At 37.7% G+C, this 20,881-nt stretch overlaps 1 protein-coding gene across 1 annotated transcript in view; it reads left to right on the top strand.

Moving 5' to 3' along the window:
• The window catches only part of EXOC6B (exocyst complex component 6B), a 583,153-nt gene that overhangs the window by 401,714 nt on the left and 160,558 nt on the right, over positions 1-20,881 (top strand). Inside the window, exon 20 of the mRNA XM_081069629.1 lies at positions 20,561-20,634. Within this exon, the coding sequence (XP_080925755.1) occupies positions 20,561-20,634 (74 nt within the window). The remainder of the gene's footprint in view (positions 1-20,560; positions 20,635-20,881) is intronic.

A 20,881-nucleotide genomic window follows, 5' to 3' on the forward strand; every position in this document is an offset into this window, starting at 1 on the left:
AAAGTGACTACCAGCTAGTACATTAAATCAAGCCTCTCCAGCGAGATACCCTGTAGTAATTAATTTGTCAATCAAGATTATGTTTAGTCGTCCTTAAATAAGAAGTGCAAAATGCATATCCACACAATTTCCCCTGTTTTTGCTGAGATTCTCTAGAAAAGTCTTACATTTCCTTCTGGATATAATTCTTTTCTTCTCTACTCTTATTTGTTATATCACCCTTGAGCCCATGTTGTTTAGATCCTAGTCACAGGACAGGATTCAATAGGGACAGAAGATAGCACAGCAGAGTGCTGCTCTTCTCTGGTGGGGGCACGGGGAGGAGCGTTCTGCAGAAGGCTGAGGGATCAAAGCCCCACAGTTTCTCTCAGTACCCTTGAATTTATCAAGGACTATGGTGAGATCATGAAGATAGCTGATGTATCAGTTCACAATTTGAAAGATCATTTTATGAACTTGATTTGTAGTTCACTCAGCTATCCAGCTATAGACAGAGGGGGATTCCTGCCATAGAGCCTCACACTGGTTCTATTTTCTTGGTTTCTTGAGCAGCACATTCTGGCAAGGACCAGAGTTTGCCCCATCTTCATAATAAGTTGCCCAGTGTTGTTAAAAGCTTTCACATGACTCATAGTCTTCCATTTTTAAAAATTGATCAATGGCAGCAGAACTTAGTCCTCCAAAGCTTCACCCTCAGTGCGAACTTGTTCCCAGGTTACTTAAGATAATTCTTTAATTATGAACTTGGCTACCACATTCCACAGACTGTTGACTTCTCATCCTGGGAAGTCTCAATGCCCTTTTCCCTGCCATCACCTGCTAACCAATTCCAAACATTCTACTTTTAAGTGTTTTGTTTGCCAGCTTGATCCCTAATAATCTTCTCTTAATTAGAGAATGTTTACTTACAAGGAACAGAAATCTATTCAAACCAGTCCAAAGATAAAGGAGGGCTTATTTTAAATACCTGGATTTCATAGAATCCAAGAAAAGGGCAAACAATAGATTAAGGAGACTAATTAGATCAGTTATATCTGTTCTGCTCAATTCCTGTCTCCTTAGCACCTAGCACAGTACCTGATTTATTAATAAATATTTATTAAATGAATAAAAATTACTCAGTTCGCAATTACCTTGGTTTCTGGGTCTCTTCTGTCAGCTCTGAGGATGAGATGCAATAGAAGTAAGTAGCTTGGCATGGATGTCATGTGATATGAATAGAAAGACAACCTGGGATGTAGTTGGAATCCTAAGGATTATTCCCTTAAGAGGATGTACAATTAGCAAGCCAGATTGACAACGTTAGTTCATAGATTCTCTTCTATGGATTAGAAGGCCATCTTTGCTCTCAACTGTCAATTCTCAATATATCAGCTGTATAGTACATCATTAATATCGTGGGTGATAGAAACAGATAGATCGGCCCTTGAAACCTGCATCTTCATTTTAATAATTTGTGCAGACGCAACTCCTCCTCTAAAACTAGGTTTCTTTATTAAGTGAAGTTACAGTTGTACCTCTCTTACTCACTTGTGACTAAGTGAGTAATTACATATACCATATTTCCCCGAAAATAAGACCTAACTGGAAAAGAAGCCCTAGCTTGATTTTTCAGGATGCTTGTAATATAAGCCCTACCCCCAAAATAAGCCCCAGTTAAGACCGTCAGCCAGACAGACACATTTAGTACATCCATTGCAACTCATGATGGATGTATTGAACTATAAAATAATAATATTAATATATAATTAAATATAAATAAATAATATTATTTTAATACTTAAAATAAACGATAATATAAATTATAATTATTTGCAAATACCCAGAAGGCACCTTTGGATGAGAGGTCAATGCCTATGTAAACAGATGAACTCGAGGCTTATTGCCAAATGACCAATTGAGTACAGACACAACATATGAATAACGTGCACACTTGATAACGAACGGATATGGTTGTGTCTAATATGAATCTTCAGAATACAATACATCGTGTGTTGTAATGGACGTATTTAATGTACTCGTGTGAAATAAAGAAACATTTCCTGAATTGTGGTGCCTGCAATTTTTCACTGCTTTTGTGTGGACCATCATTCTTAACTGTCATCATTTTTGTTGCCACTCTGTCTCATAAGTCTTCAATTAACACTTGATTTAATGGTAGATTTAAAGGGAATAATATTTTGACTGACCCCCAGACAGATGAGTGCAAAAAGAAAGAGCTATTTCATTGGTTACAAGAAAGGAATTGTGGAGGACTCCCAGGGTAAGAATCTCACGGCTTTCTGCAAAGAGAAGTTGGATCTCCGAATGGTCTGAAAATGATGAGCAGAGTTCGATAACCTCAGTCAACAGATGGACGAGGGAAATGCTAAGAAGCGCAAGTGTGGATCAGGTTGGCAACCTTTATTTCCTGAGCTGGAAGACATCATCTGTCAATGGATTGCTGACAGGAGAGCAAAAGTTTTGGTTGTGCACAGGGCCAATATTCAAGCATTTGCCCTTACAATGGCATCACAGTTAGAAATATCCCCAGAAGAATTCAAAGCATCACAACACTGGCTAGATGGCTTCCTTCAACCATATGACCTATCTGTAAGATTGACAACACCGTTCAAGCTGGAAGATACTGAAACTATTAAATGAGCACTTGCATTCAAATCCTTTGTTGATAGCATCGACTTTTCTAACTACCTACTCTCCAACATGATTGCTATGGATGAAACCACAGTGTTTATGGGCCAAGGATCTCAAACGACAATTGATCAGAGGGGTGCCTCGTCAATCTACATTCCCTCCACTAGTTATGAAAGTGCACATGTTACCTATATTTTGGCAATTCATCTGGATGGAAAGAAAGCCCCACCTCTAATCATTACTAAGGGCAAGAAAGATAAGGTTGAATGTGTTTCAGGCATTTATGTTCTTGAAACCAAAAAAGTCTGGTGCACACAAGCAGTTATAAGGAAATGGGTCGATTTAATGCTACCACTTGTTTTGCGAGGTAGCCAAAGAGGTCTGCTAGTCTGGGATTCCGCCAGCACTCACAGTGCTAATCACATGAAGAAGTTCCTTGCAGAGAGAAGAATATATCAAATAATGATTCCCGCAGGAATGACTGCCTATCTCCAGACTCTTGATATTACAACAAACAAGCCATTTGAGGACCATTTGTGCATGGAAATCGATGACTACATTGAAAATAGAATGGAGAGAAATCAGCGTGGAAACTTTGTGAAGCCTCGCCTGCAAGAGGTCGTGACTTGGGTAAAGAATTCATGGGATAAAATCACTGACAGCTGTGTTGCCAATGCCCTATGAGCAGGCTACATGGACAAGAAGTGCTCATTTAAGGAGAGCTCTATTGCTGGACATGAGAGATAGGGGCCAATGGTTCTACAGGAAATGGAGTCGCAAGAAATTTGAGCTGGAATTCAGGGTTTGGAGAGTTATGATGATGTTCCAGAAGATGATATGACTGTATTTGAATACATGTAGATTTTTGTATGTGAAAAAATGTAGATTGTTGTACATGAAAAAATAAGACATCCCCTGAAAATAAGCTCTAATGCGTCTTTTGGAGCAAACATTAATATAAGACCCAGTCTTATTTTTCGGGGAAATACGGTAGTAAGTACTCAATAACGATTAGCTGCCGTCTGCACTGTCCTGTCATTGTCATCATAATCAGCAAGAGTGTTGGGCTGGAAGTCAGGAAACTTGTATTATAACCTCAGTTTTCCACCAACTGGCTGTATGGTCTTAGGAATTCATTAAACCTATTTGTGCGTTGGGCTCCTCATTTCTTCAATGAGAACATTTGGCTAGATTATTTCTGAATTTTTATTTAGTTCCAAGATACTAAGATTTGTTTTAAGATGGAAGATTGTGTGGACATTTTTATGTTTTGGGGGAGTTGTTATAAGAATTAAATGGGATAATGCGTATGAAATGCTTTATAGACCCTAGTACATACATAAATATTTGTAAGAATTAGTAAATATTACATGTTTATCGTTGTTTTTATTGTAGTTATGTATGATGCCATATTCTCAGGGGACTTAGAGTATATGGAAGCAGAAAGCAGGCTGTGAGTGATAGCTATCAGGGGCTCTTGTAAATTCATTGACAGTTGGAATAAGGTATTGACCTTAAACAAATAGATGGCCAGATAGTTCTCCAGCAAAATGGGTTAATCAGGAACAACAAAGAATTGCAATTCAGGACATGCAGTCTAATGGTGAACCACATACAAATCCAGGAAAACAAAGGCGAGGAATGCTCTTTTAAGGACTTGGGAAAGGCTGTTGTAATCAAAGGGTCCACTGGAGGAAACTAAAAGTTCAAAGTGTAGTGCTTTTTATTGGCTAAGTCATGGCAGTCTCCCTCCCATTGTGTGATCTGTTACTGGGCAAAGAGGAATCTTTTCCCTCTCCTGCTGAGGTAAGAAAGTGGTATCACTTACGTTGGGAAATGCAAGATAGTCTCTTCCTCTTGGGGTCAGTAGTGTGCATTGAATGACATGTGCATGAGAGTTCTCTCTTCTAGCCTCCCAAATCCATTTTAAATGAGGTTTCTGTTTATTAATTTTCATAAAGGCCAATCATTTTCTTCTTAAATTAACTTTCTCTATAATCTTTCAGGTAGGATTGTCTCAGCATCTGCTTTATACGTTTTACTTTTGAATAACACTGATTTAGGAAGAAAGTCAGGCTGTCTAGTCAAGACCGGAAACACTCTCGTTTCCTGTAGAGATGTCAGTGTGGTTGGGGATGAAATCAGAGTTGCCTTGATGAAGTCTACTTGCTAAGCAGTCCTGAATTTCAGAGGAGAATAAAGAGTATGAATATATTTTTTTTGGAAACTTAGGTATCAGGACATGAATACTGGTAGAAGTAGATTTCAAGAGGAGAAGTTGGCTCTCTTGTAAAATTAAATAAATCTCAGAAATGTTAAATCATTGTAGCAAATGGCACCATTTCATGTTAAAGGATTCTTGTGAAAACTTTGGTATTTACTTCCTTTCCAATTAAAGTATATTTTTTGTTCTTTATCCAAAGGACACTTTTCAAATTGTATCATAAGCATTCGGTACCTCTTCAAGTCTTAAAAAGAGAGTCACCTTAAGAATGTAAGATTTGAAGAGAGACAAATGGAGGAAGTTTGAACTTAGTAAAATTTTAAACCCGATAGGTTATATGAAAATAACAGGTGTCTCTTTTGTTAGAGAATATATATATATATATATATATATATATATATATATATATATATATATATATATATATATGTTGCTTAAAAATGGGTAGACTACTGAAGGACATTTTGTGTGTTTCAGTATCATTAATTTCAGATCTCTTAGCTCCTGTCCTCAGCCTCATCTTTCTGAATTATAATTTTAAAACAAGCTTTCCCTTTCTGCCCTCTTCCATCTGAGAAACATTAAAGTGAGAAGATTGATGATAGACTTCAAGCTTGTATGCAGAAAAATAAACTTGTATCCTATAATTTGCAATGTTCTGCACGTGTGAAAATCTAAGGATAACTAGTTGTTATTGCTTTAATATGATAAAGACAACTTGTTCCATGAGACGTGCTCCATGGCTAATGAATTTTGTCTTTGGGTTGATTGACTACTTAATGGAATCAGAAAATTATTTTATGTCTCTTCTTTACAATAATGCTTTCATTCTCTACAGGGAATGTGTAGGGACTTGGGTAGCGAGTCTTTATTAGAGCACATCCTTCTTTATTCATTTTTATCATTTGTTTTCCCCATTTCTCAGTTTTGTTCTGTATTCTTCTTTGTGATACTCATTTTGTTTCAATATTGCAGTGAAAATTACGGATTTGCAAGGGAAAATCATTAAGTTGGTGATTGTATCTATATACACACACACGGTTATCAACAGTTCATTCATTCTCTGCGTTCTTGTTTTCTCTGTAAGACCTGGAATACTGTAGATATTCTGTACAAGAAATGAGATTTAAAACTCAGGTGCAGTGGGAATTCGTAGGATGAAAATTAGTCTGGTATCATTTTCTCAGGCATATAGCTCTCAATTGACCTATGCAAAAGCTTCTTTGGAAACTTATGGATTGTATGGCTTTCTCTCTCCCCGACTTCCCAGGCCTTTACCAGTTCCTTTTAAAAGCACGATTGAACTTGGATCTTAAATGGTGTGGGAAAAGCGCAAACTGCAAATGTCTTCCTTTAATCAAAAAATAGGCAGTACAAAAGCCCTACTTTGTTTGCTGTTGTCTTCCCATGCCTACAAGGTTTTTTATGCTAGGTGCTATGCTATTATGATGTGTCTTTCTTAGCTATGAAGAACCCGGATAGAAAGCTTCCCTGCCATTAAAATGGCCATGTCACGTCTCTTTGACTATTGATGATGGACCCTGTACCCTCTGGAAGGGCTTTTCTCAGACATGGGTCAGTGCCCACTTAGCAGTTATTTGAGTTCATAGGCTGAAGTTCCTTGAATTCCAGAAGATAAGGCATCATTGTCTCTCTGAGCCCGTTGCCAGACACCCGGTCATTTGATAGGGGATGCTGCCAACCTGAGCAGTGAGGGCAGGCAACCTGCTCCTCCTCACCATGGCCTAAGATGCCATCCTTGTCAAGCAAATGGAGATGGATCGTGCTGCCCTAACCTTGTTATACATCACTGTCAAGCCCTGCTATTGGCTTCCAGAGACTGGCCAACACAGACAAAGTACTTTTTCTGGTAGCAAATGTTACCTTGGATTGTTTATGGGGCGTATTAGTGATGAAGGAGTACAAAGGACCGCCTACGTGAAGGATCATAATTCCCAATTAAGCTTCTTTTTCTGTGGCAAACTCTTCCAATCCCCTAAATTCTGTCTGGCTATTTGGTACTTATGTTGTACTTAGGCCATCTCTGAATAAGGATAGCGACTGATTCCTCTTTGAAATTGTTTAGATTTTTCTTCCTGGTTTTATTCCAAGGGATACTTTGGGGAGGTGAGGGTGGCGGCAGCAGATTTAACTTAAACAGCTGGTAGTTTCCAAAAGGCCATTTATTGCTGCCTGGTTTTGAAAGGAAGAGGACCAGCTATGGTTTTTAAGTGATATTCCAGACTTGGTGCTCCTTCCTTCTTTCTCTACATTTTCCATTTTGACTGTTTCAGGTTTCATTCCTTGTTTTTTTCCTCAATTTTATACACTTTGGAAGTTTCAGGGACCAGAAAGATTAAGAAATGCCATTTCAAAGAAGAAAAAAATCGAAAATATATTGGGGTTATCAGTCTTTGCCTGTCACTTGATTCTGGTTACAGATTTTTGTACAGTTCAAGGAGCGTATCATAGCAATTTTTTAATCTCCAAAGTGATTTTACTGTTTCTTTATAGGAAACTTTAAAAAACAATTATTTAAAAATTTTCTTTAAATCTCATGATTTGCTTGAAAACACCCAGAAGCATTTTCCTGGAGAAATGAGCCAGTGGAAACAATAGTTCATCTTGTCATTGTAAACCAGAGACCTCAGCATTAGCTCCGGAGCAATGTGCGGCCATCTCTTTCTGCCATATCCCCTAGCCACAACCATCACCTCAACTGATAATTACGTATTGCTTTAGCACTGCTGAAGCGTTCCATCAGGCCGTCTGCAACTCCCTTTCACTCCCGTAGGAGTGAATTCAAAAGCCGAATGTTTGCAATAAACCCCGGTCTCCTAACAATATCGGACGCATTCACTGCTCTTGCTGGTCTCCCAGTGTTTACACTGGGGCATTATACACATTTCATATTTTCTTTGGCCCTCATTTCATGTCTTTGAGGCTGTGGCCAGTAAACTATTTATTTTAATTGGGCCATTTTATAGGGTGTAAACCAGGAAATCATATTAAATACCATGTTTATTTTAAAATTATTTTAATTGTTGAAAGTTTGCAGATTTCTCAGGTCTATAGGAAGTTCCCATAGCTTTCTAATCCATCTACTGCCTTTAGGTGGAACAGTACTTTATACATCTCAAAAAAATTGATGAAAGTCCTAATTTGTATAAGACGTTAAAAAAAATTAATGCCTGTCCATCATAACCTGCTCTAGCATTTCAGCATTTAACAGATTCTGATTTGAGTTCTGCCGTTTTAGTTAAATTACCTATCTAAATGTGTAGTATTACACATTTTAAACATATATCTTCTTTTTCTTTTCCTCCATTTTATGTGTGTGTGTGTGAGAGAGAGAGAGAGAGAGAGAGAGAGAGAGAGAGAGAGAGACCCAAAAGTTACCTTAGTATTCCTAATTTCTTATTTCTAAGATTCAAATTTGGAAAATATCATTGCCAGCACTTCCATTTAGAAAAGCTGGTTTCCAGACACTAGTGAATCAATGTATAGAATTTTGAAAGTCTCGCCTATAATGTTCTTTCTATATTTTACTTCTATTTTCCACTGTTTTCCTGGGAGAAGTTGGTACAGTAGGGTCACTGGTGGGATAATGTATACTTGGGTGGGTATATTAAGGCTTGTGTCGTTGTCTTTGTTTAATCATTAAGTAGCTGTGAATTTGGACAACACATTTCGTCTTTCAAAATCTTTTTACTCATTTGTTGTATATGAGTGGATTGGACTGGGATATCCAATTGGACTACGTGGCTAGGAGTTAGGCATTCAAGTGGGATGACGTAGGTTGTGAAAGATGTTCTGACAAAGGCAGGTATTGTATAAATTCTAGGAGGAAATAAAGAGCGTGGCATATTAGGGAACTAAAACTAGTTCAGTGTAATTGGAGAATAGGGTGAAGTGAAGTGGGGTTGACCAAAAGGAAATGACGCAATACTTATTAAGAAGTATGTATGATTAGCCCTTGAACAACAAAAGTTTGGACTGCACAGGTGCACTTATATGCAAATGTTTTTCAATAAATACCTGTACTGTGTTTGAGCCACAGTTGGGAGTCCACAGATGTGGAGGGCCGACCATATATATGGATCTAGGCTATTTTATATAGGGGACTTGATTTCGGTGTCTGTGGGGGTCCTGGAACTAAATCCCCATGGATACCGAGGGCCAACTGAGTTTTTGGGGAGTCAAAAGTTACATGCAGGTTTTCAACTGTAGGTCAGTGCCCCTAACCCCTGTGTTGTACAAGGATCAACTGTACTTTATTCTAAGTACACAGGGAGCTGTTTATATGTTTTAAGCATGACAGTGACATGATCGTTTTCTGCTTTAGAAAAATCACTGTGACAAAAGTGAAAAATGCATAGGGAGAGGTGAGACTAGATATAGAAACTAGTTAGAACTAGTTAGGAGTAGGGTTGCCAGATAAAAAATAAGATGTCCAGTTAAATTTGAATTTCAAGGGGAAAAAATGAATTTCAGACAAATGAATAATTCTCTAGTATAAACATGTCCCATATACTGGATGGTACAGGCAAATGTCAGGTAAAATGAGGACCAGAAAGTGTTGCTTTAGTAAGAAGGAAGCCAAAGCAGATTTTGAAGACAGTACTTTTAGTGGAAGGAGGGTGGTGGAAACCAAATTGCAGAGGGATGAGGAATGAATGGAAGAAAATGAAATTGAATCTGTACTTATAAACAACTCTTTCAGAAACTGACTTTGGAAAAAAGGGAAGAAAGGTTGTTTATTTCATTGTCTCTGAGAATGTCAGTGGTTATTTTTCTTTATGTTGCCATTGTTAAGCCTCATGATTTGGGACTGTTTAATTGCAAATAACACCAAACATTTTATATAGTGTAACTAAGAATAAAAGAAAAATAATTCTTACACTATTTTCTTTGTAGGCATCATTAAAATTTGCCCAGTAATGTTTCTCTTCTTTCTGTCTGTCTCTGCCCTTTCTTTCTGAATGATGTGCCTTCCTGGAGAAATTTAAGTCTCCTCAGTTTTTCACCAAATCCAGTGCTTGAGGCCTGCCCTTCCCTTCTGACTTACTGGAATCTCTGTCAGCTGCCTGCCTGTCAATAGATGGAAACAAGGGGTAGCTTAAGTCCCTGCCCCAGCAATTAACCAAGGAAAAGAGTGAGATTCTCTCCTCTCCCTTAGAAAAGCATTTTTGAGGGCTTTTCAACCAGGACCGTTTTAAAGACAGAAGTGCTTTTAATGCTTGAGATGCTCGTTTATCCCCTATACCTCCTCCCTCACACTTAAGATATTCCTTTAAAAGCACTAGTTTAACATGGAAAGATGCTTATATACCTTAAGAAACAATTATTTTCATTTCCTTCTTTTCCAGGGAACCTAAATTCTCCTTAAACACTAATCTCCTCCTCTTAGCAGTGCGAATGAGTTAAAATGCAGAAGACTTCCTCCAGAGCTCCTGTGTGTCTAAAGCCCATTCCTTGACCCCTTACCTATTAACTACCGGCTTAAGGTCTCAGGTTTCACTGACAGGGATTCTCTTCTCCTTTTGGTTTTGTTTGTCTGTTTTGGGGTGGGGTGGGGTGAGTTGGAGAGAAAAGAGGAAACACACCTCAAACTGAGCTCTTAGTGGCAACGTTTGTGTTTTCTAATAAGATGGATCCAAAGTTTAGATCTTGACCTCTGAAAATAAATTCATTAGCCTGTGTAACCAGAATGGCAGACCAGTATTTATGTTGATATTGATCTAATGCAATCATTTAACATTGGATGTTGGATCATTGTTTTAATACTTTATATTAAAATTTCATTTGGGAGGTGGGGATTCCCAGCTAATACTAGAACAATTCCATGAAGACAAGAAGCAAAGCTAGAACATGTTAGCTTTCTCCAGGCAAGATAAGCAGAATTTTGTACTTGGCCATGTCAAAAATGATCTCTAATAACAAAGACTTGTTTTAATTTAGTATCTTTACATTTTTTATTCATTGAAGAAGTGGTCATATAGGGGAAAATGCATACTATTATTTTAATGTATCCAATTCCAGTTTTCACATTACTTATGCTCGGACATGTATGGCTATAGCGTAGATATTAAAATGGACCCAATGTCAAATTATGTTGCACTTCATCTGAATTGGACCTTGCGTTCTAAAAGCAGTTTTCAGACACCAATTGGCGGTCCTACAATTCAATCCAATTCTAACACTAACTACCCAGAGTTTGTGCAGACTCCACAAGGTAAGGGCCAGTCAGTCTCACAAGACTGCCCCTCATCAGATATTAGCCACGAATCTCAGGTGTCCTTAAGCCACTGGTACTTCTTCCTACCTGACTATAGACTCAGGGCTCCCCACACCCTCTTTAGGTTCAATAATTGACTAGGAAAACTCACAGAAACCACTAAAAGTGCTAAACCACTAAAAGATTAGTTTTATTATAAAAGATATAACTCGGAACAGCCAAATGGAAGAAATGCATAGAGCTGGGTCCTGAGGAGGAGGTGGGCAGCACAGTTTCCATGGCCTCTCCTCATGGAATCTGGGTGTGTCACCCTCCCAGCGTGTCAGTGTGTTCACCAATCAGTGGCTCTTCCTGGAGCCACTGAGCTTCAGTGTCCAGAGTTTTTATGTGGGATTTCACTACATACCTAGGTATGATTGGATAAATAATTGACCACATGATTGCAGTCAATCTCCAGCCCTTCTTCCCTCCCTGGAGATTGGGGATGGGGTTGAATATTTCAACTCCCTAATCAAGGGCTTGGTCTTTCTCACTTGTGGAGCTCCTCCTTTAAAACTAAGTGAAAAAAATAAAAAAACAAAAAATGCTGTCTAAGTGTCTCCCTCCAGCCACCATGTTAGCATAAACTTATATGGTCCAAAGGAGCTCATTATAAATAACAAAAGACACTCTTATTGCTTAGAAACTTCCAAGGATATTTGAAACTCTATGCCAGGAGCTGGGGACAATGACCAGATGTATATTCTTTATTATATCACAAACCTCAAGAGTATATTTGATTCAGGTCCATAGCTTTAAGCAAGTGAAATATTATTACCTTCATTTTACAGCAGAGACATCTGGTACTAAGAGCTTATATGATTGACCCAAAAATCACATAAGTAAATTCCAGAAGGGACTGCAATCCCAGTTACCATTTTCTGTGGACATAAGCTTAGACTATGAGACTCAGTTTTTCTAGCAAATTCTGAGACTAGTCATGAAATGTATACCAAAGAAACATTATCTACTGTCAGTTTGGAAAGAGTTGTATTGACTTTTTAAAAAAATCTAGCTCTTTTAACTTGGGAAAGGTACCCTGTGGAACCTACCTTAATTATTTCTCTGACTTTCAGCTTTTTTCATAGTATAGTATGACATACCTCTACTTTGTTCAAGAGTCCTGATAGTGTCTTGATAACTTTTCCTTTTAATGGTTCAGCATTTACTTTGTATTGTACACTTACAAAACATTTTGTAGTTAGAGGTCAAGATTATTACTGTCATTAGTGGCTGGGGAAACTGAAGCAAAGAGCTGTGTCCAGAAACTTAAATGCTGATCAACTATCATCATTTAAAAAAATAAAAAAATTGTACTCTACTGCTTTCCAAAAATGATCTGAGACCACTGTCAACAGGATAAATTGAAAAATTAATAAACTAGATATAAGAAAGAGAAAATGGGATGAAGAGAAGAAAGGTAAGAATACTAGCATAAGGTTTAATAGAGAGGTGATATAAAAATTTACTGACAAACATAGTGAAGAATATACAAAGCATATAGGTCTCTCAGAGGATGCCATATTTTTACAATATGAGCTGAATAGAGCCATTGCATAGTATCATGGACATGAGCTTTAATCCAAATTTCATAACCAAAGTAAACAGAATTCAGATTGTTATGAATTTTGGGAGTGCTCTTTCTTTGTCCTTTCAAAATCTGAAGTCATTCTTTGCACATTTCATTTTGGTTTATTTTCATTACAATCAACATCATCTAAAGCTATGCTGTCCAAATCTATAGCTACCAGTCACAAGTGGCTATGAGCATTTGAAATGCAGCTAGTCAGAAATGAGATGTATTGTAAGTGTAAAATACATATTGGATTTTGGGGGAAAAAAGAAACCTCATGAGTGCTTTTAAAAATATTAATTCATGTTGAAAGTAAAATATTTTAGATATATTGGGTTAAATACGATATTAATTTTAAAATTAATTTTTCTTGTGTCTTTTTTTAATATGTCTACTAGAAATTCTAAAATTACACGTGGTTCACATTTCTATTTTGACAGTGCTTTTCTGAGAGAATTGATTTTCACTGTTATGGTAAATGCCCTGCAGAATCCTTTCTCGATGTAAAATTTCAGATAGCCATAGTTTTGTGTATATATTCATACAACAGAATAATCACTGCTGAACAAACACATGGATAAAATTAAGTCCTTAAAAGCATAGTAAAAATATCAAGGATATAAAGTTACTCCTTCAGAGCACTAGTCTTTCTCATCTCTCAGGAAGCCCACCCCTTTCATGGCAGATCCGCAGCTTTCCTAGAGATGGTGCACAGAAGCCCTGCTGATTGCTAATTGGAGAGGCTTCTTTTCACCATCGTCTTAAAAGACCTATTATGAAATTGGCCCTTATTTTGCAAAATTGTACAGCATTTGGGAACTTCAGAGGAAACTGATGACTTTACACAGATCTATCTATTGTTATGATTTTATTGTTCCCTAACTAAATGGAAAAGAATATTTAACATGTATATAAAATAACACGTAAAGCGAATATTTGTTTTTAGATATTCTAGGCGGGGGATGCCTATTAGGAGGGATTAGATTCTAACTGTTTGACAGACTTTTCCACCTTAATTTTTTCATCTGTAAAAGTTTAGTAATTACAAATACTCCTTTCAGCTTTAGGATTCAAGGTTGTAGACTCAAGTCCAAGGGCATACTTTGCTTGTTGTTTTTCTTTTTTTGACTATTATTTTTCTGTGGAATATTAAGGGCACGTCCAATGCCTTGTGGCATGTCATTGCACTACCACTTGTTATGGTCTTGACTTTCTTTAACTCTTCTTCCTCTGCAAGGAATCACACAAGGCTAAAGTCACTCTGTTTAATTTAGTGAACACTGTGAAAATATTCTTTTTCATCATTTCGAATATTATTTCTTTAGGCAAATAGCAGCACTTTATTTCTATAAAGGCTTCCAATGCCTCCCAGACATCATGAAATGGTGGGAACTTGTATCATCTCCTTCTTTTGATCTTGAACAGAATTGTTTTCTAGTTTCCTTTACTAGATTCATCCTACTAATCTCATTGAACTGTTTGCCGATTCTTCTTATATTTAGGCAAAGCATAGAAATCAGCTTCTCTCATTTTCTAGGTTTATTCCTCATCAGCTAGATTCTGTCTCTAGGTGAATGTGTGCTGTCATTGACACCAGTCACTGCAAGTGCCTGAACCCTCATTTCCTCTCAGTGGTACCTCTAGAGGTACACGCAGATGGCAATTGATTGGCCTGTTTACTTAGCAGCAGCAGGAAAGTTCCTTCATGCCTGTGGTCATTTCCTAACATATAGATTATTAATTCCTTATTAATTAAAAAGTCATGTCTTTCTGTGCTAATTTTCAATTGCCTTTCAGAGAAAAAGGAGCTTGGAGAATTAAACTTTAAAAATTATTTATAAATCTGGGGTGCTGGTTTGGTATTTGCTATCAGACTTTATTATTATCAGTTTAAATCAGATTTCTCTCACAGAAACGTGGAGAATAAGTTCAAGTTAGCCTGTACTTTCCTCTGGTCTTCTTGAGGTGGGAGATCTAGAGAGTTACATATTTAAAATACGTAAAAGCAAAGAATAATTTACATCACAGAGTCATAGCCCAGTTAATTAAAGGTAGCTATTTTTTCATGATCGCATGTCCATAAAAGCACACTTATACAAATATAGTCAGTTGAATCCCCAAGGAGCTTTTCCTCCTGCCCCCCTACCCCATCCCTTTTCTGTTTCTTTGATATCTCTCCCCTTAATTCTTACTTCCTTATGTTCTGACCGACCTTTCTCTGACCAGCAGGGCCTCGAGTGGATTCCCTGTGGAATCCATCAACTCCTCTCTGTAATTAGCTTAGTGGAGCCTCTGTGAAGTGATGCAAGAAGGCTTTAGCTTCCCTAGAGCCACACTTCTTTGTCTAGCACACTCCTTATCCGTTGCTCCAGGGAGCCAGATACCAGGAAACCATTATGTTAATACAGCAACAGCAGCTCTTATTTTTTCAGTCCCACAAAACCCACATGTGACCTGACATGATCTTAAGATATAAACAAGTACCCAACATACTTTGGGCTCCCAGGTACTGAGTTTTCTCAGTTTGTTCCCGGCATTCTCACCTGGCATTTTGGCCAGAAGCAAACCCTAATCCATTCAATGAGGGCTGGTGATGCTTTCTTGTCCATTGTCTGACCTAGAAGTTCACTGGGAGAAATCACATATGATATACAGGGACCTCTGGTTAAAATTTTGTCTACTGTCTTTTCAACTTCCTCCTATTTGACCAAATTATGTTTTCTTCCAACAATTTCATTTTACCTATTTGCCAGGTATTGTACTAGTTTTGCTTTCCTCAAAGAAATTTTACCTTGTTGCTCATCTTCCTTTGAACATTATTCTTGTTCTATGGGCAACTTGCAAAGATTCAGAAGAATTAGTTTTATATTTTGTTTTTCGCAACCTGATTTTGATAAACTCCCAAATGTCCTTAGACTGAGGACTACAGAGTAAAGCAGCCATTTTGGCTTCTCAAAGCCCCTTCTTACTCTGCCTTAATCATTTTATTCTAATTAGGGTTCTATGCTCTTTGTAAAATGTATCTTTTGTTTTCTCCAGTCAAATGAGAATTTGCCAGATAATTTTAAAATTTATTTAAAATTTTTTTCCTTCCCCCTCTAAGTGACAGAGTTAGTAATTTTAAGATCAACCTTCAAGAAGTCTAGAAAGCATTTTTAAAAATTAGTGGAATCTCTCCTTTTTTTCCTTTGGTAGTTTCGTTTTATTATAATGTGAAAATAGTTAGAAATGTAAACCTACAGGGTATTTTTGAGAAATTAACATGGTTTTTTTAAAAAAAATGATTGTCACACCTCATAGATTTAAGTGTATATGAGAATGTGAGGGAATGTTGGATATTTGGTGAGTAAAATATTTTGTGTGTGATTTTCTTTCCTCACTTATATCTTCACTTAACAGGATGCCCTCTTTTCTGTAACTTTCACACCTCTTTTTAAATGAAATTATTTCCTTCATTAACTTCAATGAGTTGGCAGTTTCCTCATTAAACGGTTTTTCACATTTGCAATTTGGATCTTGGAGTCAGGCCCTGATACCAGCTTCGACTCTAAGAGTCCGTGGCATGATTGGACAAGGGCAAGGAAAAGCTGCTGGGGAGAGCCAAGCTCTGTAGGATGGTTCGGTGCTGGTGAGGGGTTTACTAACCTGAACACGTTTTTTAAGAGAAAGCTTTCTTGCCAGCCTCACTGGAACCCTGGTTCAGTCCCCAAGTAACACGAGATGGTCAAAGATAAGGTTTGTTACTGTGTTAAGTAGAGCAAGCACCCTGATATTCTTGCAGTGCTGAGGTCACTCTGAAGAACTCCAGGCTATGGAAACATGTTGTTGGCTTAGGCCACTAAGAGACTAAAAACCTCCTACAGATCTCGGAATCCAGAGACAAGCACTAGATATCCACTGGTTCCATTGATCACACTTGCATACATGTTCCCCTTTCTGTGATGTCAAAAGAAGGAAAGTTTACATTCGTGATTCAGAAGAGAGGCTTCTTGTACGTACATATAATCAATTTGTGTATGCATAAATGCATTACAGCAGACTGGGGGCTTCTTACCCCCCTCCCATGTGTTGTTTACCTCCTTTCTATCAAGTAGCATCTGGAAATTTGGGTGTGTAAATCAGTCCCAGATGCCTATAATGCTAAATCTTGAACAGGTTATATCTCTTGTCACTATAGAAAGTACTACTAAATCAGCACCACTAAATAATTTGGGGGGGGTGTGTGTGTGTGTGTGTGTGTGTGTGTGTGTATGTTCTTTTTCCTTTTCTCTGATTATCTGATTATAAAAGTCATCTGTACTCATTTTAAATGTTTGTAAAATATAAAAGAGACCAAAGCCCTCTTGTAATCTTTCTCTCAGTAACAGGCTCAGTTAACATTATGAAATGAGTGCTTACTGTTGTGTTTTCTATGCATATTATATTTTATGTAGTTGGTTTCAGGCTCTATACAAATTTTCATTTTATTTTTTAAAATACTCACTTTCTTATGCTATTCATATGTTTCACATACCTGAAAAATTGACTCTAGGAGAACAAGTGTGTTTTTAAAGGTATACAGAGTCACAAATTACATGTCTATTTTATACATTTATTGAATTTTTAAAATGCTACCAATGAAAATTGCTGTGCGGTGGCCAATACACTAGTAATTAGTCATATCAACTTCCTTTAAGTGAAACACTTAAATATTTACTTATAAATAAATTTGCAATACCAACATCGCTAAGTGGTAGCTGAACTTTTTCTGATGTTTTGTCCCGATGTAAAACTGTTTCTTCACCTTTGTTTGGTCATCAACCCTCTGAAAGTTCAGTGAAAGCTATCAGCCTTCTTTCCAGAGAAATCATTTTCACAGCAAAAACTAATTGTAATGATAACCGATTATGACATGCTAGGCACTCTGCCAACTGCTTTATATGTGTTATTTCATATAATCCTCATAGCAGCACTGTAAGGATTACATTGTTTTCCCCATTTTTGAGATAAAGGCATTGAAGCTTTAAGGCAATTAAGTAATTAATTACCCATGCCTATAGATCGAGTAACTGGGGCTCAAACTCTGATTTTTATGCTCTTGAAGCCTATCCCCTCGCTCATTCTGCTCCTAATTTTAGGCAGCTTATAAATTTCTAAAGCCTGCTTATTGGTATTCTTGTTGAGGACACCTTACCTAGTGCAATCCAGAGATTTTCATTGCCAGTGAGGAGTGTGTGTGATTCATGAATCTTGCTATTTTTGTAACTTGTTTACTTAATATGTACTTATTTGCTGAACATTTACTATTTTGAATACTTGGAAGGATCTGTGATAGGGTCCTTATCCTTAAGGAGTTTACTATCTACATGGGAAGACAAGAATTACCTACATAAAACAATGAGAAAAAATACAAATATGAAGCTGAATATATCATAATTACACATTTCCGTAAGCTATACATCAAAATGAATCTCTTCACTTTGTCATCCCTTGATGCAGTTGTCATTCTTTGATTCTCTGATTTATAAAAGGAAAATCAAGTCTAAAAGGCCACCAACGTCCTCTGGGAACCTAGAAGATTCAGTGTGTCATAAGAATGAGGTCTATAAAGTGAGACTGAGACCCAAATATGTATCATATCCAGATTCCTAAGTGGTTTCATCACCATCCTCTGTCAGCCCCAGGGAGCATGCCCAATGAGGAGATTCAAGAATGCATAGCCAGATCTCAAGCCATGTATTGCAGGGCAATTCTGTTGAGTTGGATGTGTGTAGGCTGCAGAACACCTGGCTAGTTGAGGCACTGTGATGCACGTAGGCTTCCTACAGGCAGGACTGCAGTATTTCACATGGGTCAGCATAGCCTTAGGTCATGCAGGAGAAGTCGCGATCATCTACCAACCTGGGATGAAACCATGGGGCCTGGGAAGCTGATTTAAGCTGCCCACCTGACAGTCACGGCTGGCAGAGAGAGGCTGTGGCAATGAGTCAAAGAACTGCTTTCTACAGAGCATAGTATGGGAAAGTTGTGCATCTGGCTTAAACAGCCACTGTATAGTACAAGGTTATAAGAGATAATGGCTGTTGTAGAATATGAAGGATGGATTACGTCAGGCTTCCTGTTAACAGGCCCTCCTCAAGTATTTGCACAGTTTTAGGATTTTACTCTTTTAAAACTTTAATCACTTGGGCTGTCCATACGATAGAATTAATTTATAAATGGCAGTTGAATTTTCTTTTCAAAGCAAATAGAAGCTTAGCGATGCTCATCGTGCCATATAGTTTATGTCCTTCATTTATGAGTCATTTTGATTTGAAATGTCTAAGATAAGAATCTTTAGTGTACAGTTGTATGGTACATTTATGCTATATTTTAGTTAGTTTAACAAATTGGTTTAAATTGCATTTCACACACAGTTTCCACAATCCTGCACTTAACTTGTTACCGTTTTTAAAAGTGGGGTCAGGTTTTTATGAAAACTTATTATGTGTAAGAAGCCCCTAGGTGGAAAATATTTTTTTGAAAAAGAAATTCCTATCATTGTTCACAAATCATCATTTGAATCTATTCAGCTACCAGTTGTTTGAAATAATTTCTAGACAAATATGCAACTATATTAATGGCTTTTATGTAATTTCAAAAGAAATTTATGATACCAACTCTATAATTTCTTAAATTCATTCCTACGAGAAAATATATTTGAAAGAAAACATTCCTTTTCATATTTGCTTTGAGCAGTTACTCGAGTTGTTTTTGAGGTAAATAGTGAATTGGCGGTACGTGTCCATCACACTTTGGCTTCACAGAATTCAAGACATAGTAACGGTCCAACTTTTGAATTTGCTGAGTGTGTGTGTGTGTGTGTGTGTGTGTGTGTGTGTGTGTGTGTAGGGGGGCTTACACAAGACATTTTGATTTCATAATAAGCAGGACTTAGGGACAATAAAACTTGACATTCTTAACTGTTACTAGTATTTGTCCCTGTAGCCCTGTGCAGTTATCATCTTGTTAATGATGTAGAAGCCAGAGTCATAAACTGAGCATATACCCAAGGTGCTACTGTGAATGGTAATTAGCATTCCTATGGCCTCTTTGACAGAAGACTAAATTGGGGTAGAGGGAAGAGAAGAAGAATTTTCAAAAGTGGAACAGAAGCAGAAGTTAAGAAGAAAGAATACACTAGGAGGAGAGACAGGCAAATGTTCCTACGTTTCTGTAGACAGATTTATGTAGATAGGCCTTTTCATATTTGCAAATACTCCTTTGCTCAAGAGCCAAGCACTGCATTGGGGCAGCCTCTGCTGCTGGTGCTGGTTTGTGCGTGTGTGTGCGTGCTCGCGCGTTGGCAATAATGCACTCATGAGATAATACAAATAATCAGTGAGGGAATAATTAATGATGTGGCAGGGAATATTTTTTGATAAATGCTTGCGGAATGAGGTGACAGGCGTGAAATTAGAAAATTCCTTCAGCGATCTAAAATATAAATAGCTTTGGAACTGAAAAGAGTTTCACAGCTGAAGATTTTATTGTGTTGAGAGGAAAAACTTTTTTCTCTCCCCCACTCCCTCCTCCTTTGCAAGTTGTTTGTCCATTCACAAAACAAATACTCTGAAGCCCAGCGCGGCTCATGGGAATAAATTTCAGGTCGAATTAGTACAGTTTCCTTGCTGTCAGGATGCTGGAATTAATGGTGTTTTGATGACACGAATTTTGAAGGGCAGACAAAGAAGCTGAAGGGAGAGAGACATGACTCCTTAGAAGCTTGGTCCTCCTCTCCCCCAGCCTCTCTTGTCTTCCCTGTCATCCGTCTGCCAATCTCCCTGTCCATGGTTAGTTAAAGGCGCTTTTTATCCTCTTTTCTTTCCCACAGAGTTTGCCAGATCCGGCCCGGTGCCTGGGTTCCAGGAGGACACGCTGCAGTTGGCCTTCATCGACTTGAGACAAGTAAGTCTTTGTGTTTTTGTTTTTTGTTTTTCTTTTAAGATGTGTGACTGAAGACCATCAGGTCTTAAGGAAAAGGGGAGGGGAGGGGGATTGGCGTTGGCGATTCACACTGGAGACCTAAGGGTTTTTCTCTGTGTTTGAGGCCACCTCTTTTATTTAGCTATCTGGGATCCTTAGCTATGGTGGCATTAAAGGTTTTGTGGGTAGAAGGGAAGGCAGGAGGTGGGAGGAGGGACCCAGATCGTAG

Source organism: Rhinolophus hipposideros (genome assembly GCF_964194185.1).
Source record: "Rhinolophus hipposideros genome assembly, chromosome: 12".
NCBI lineage: Eukaryota > Metazoa > Chordata > Mammalia > Chiroptera > Rhinolophidae > Rhinolophus > Rhinolophus hipposideros.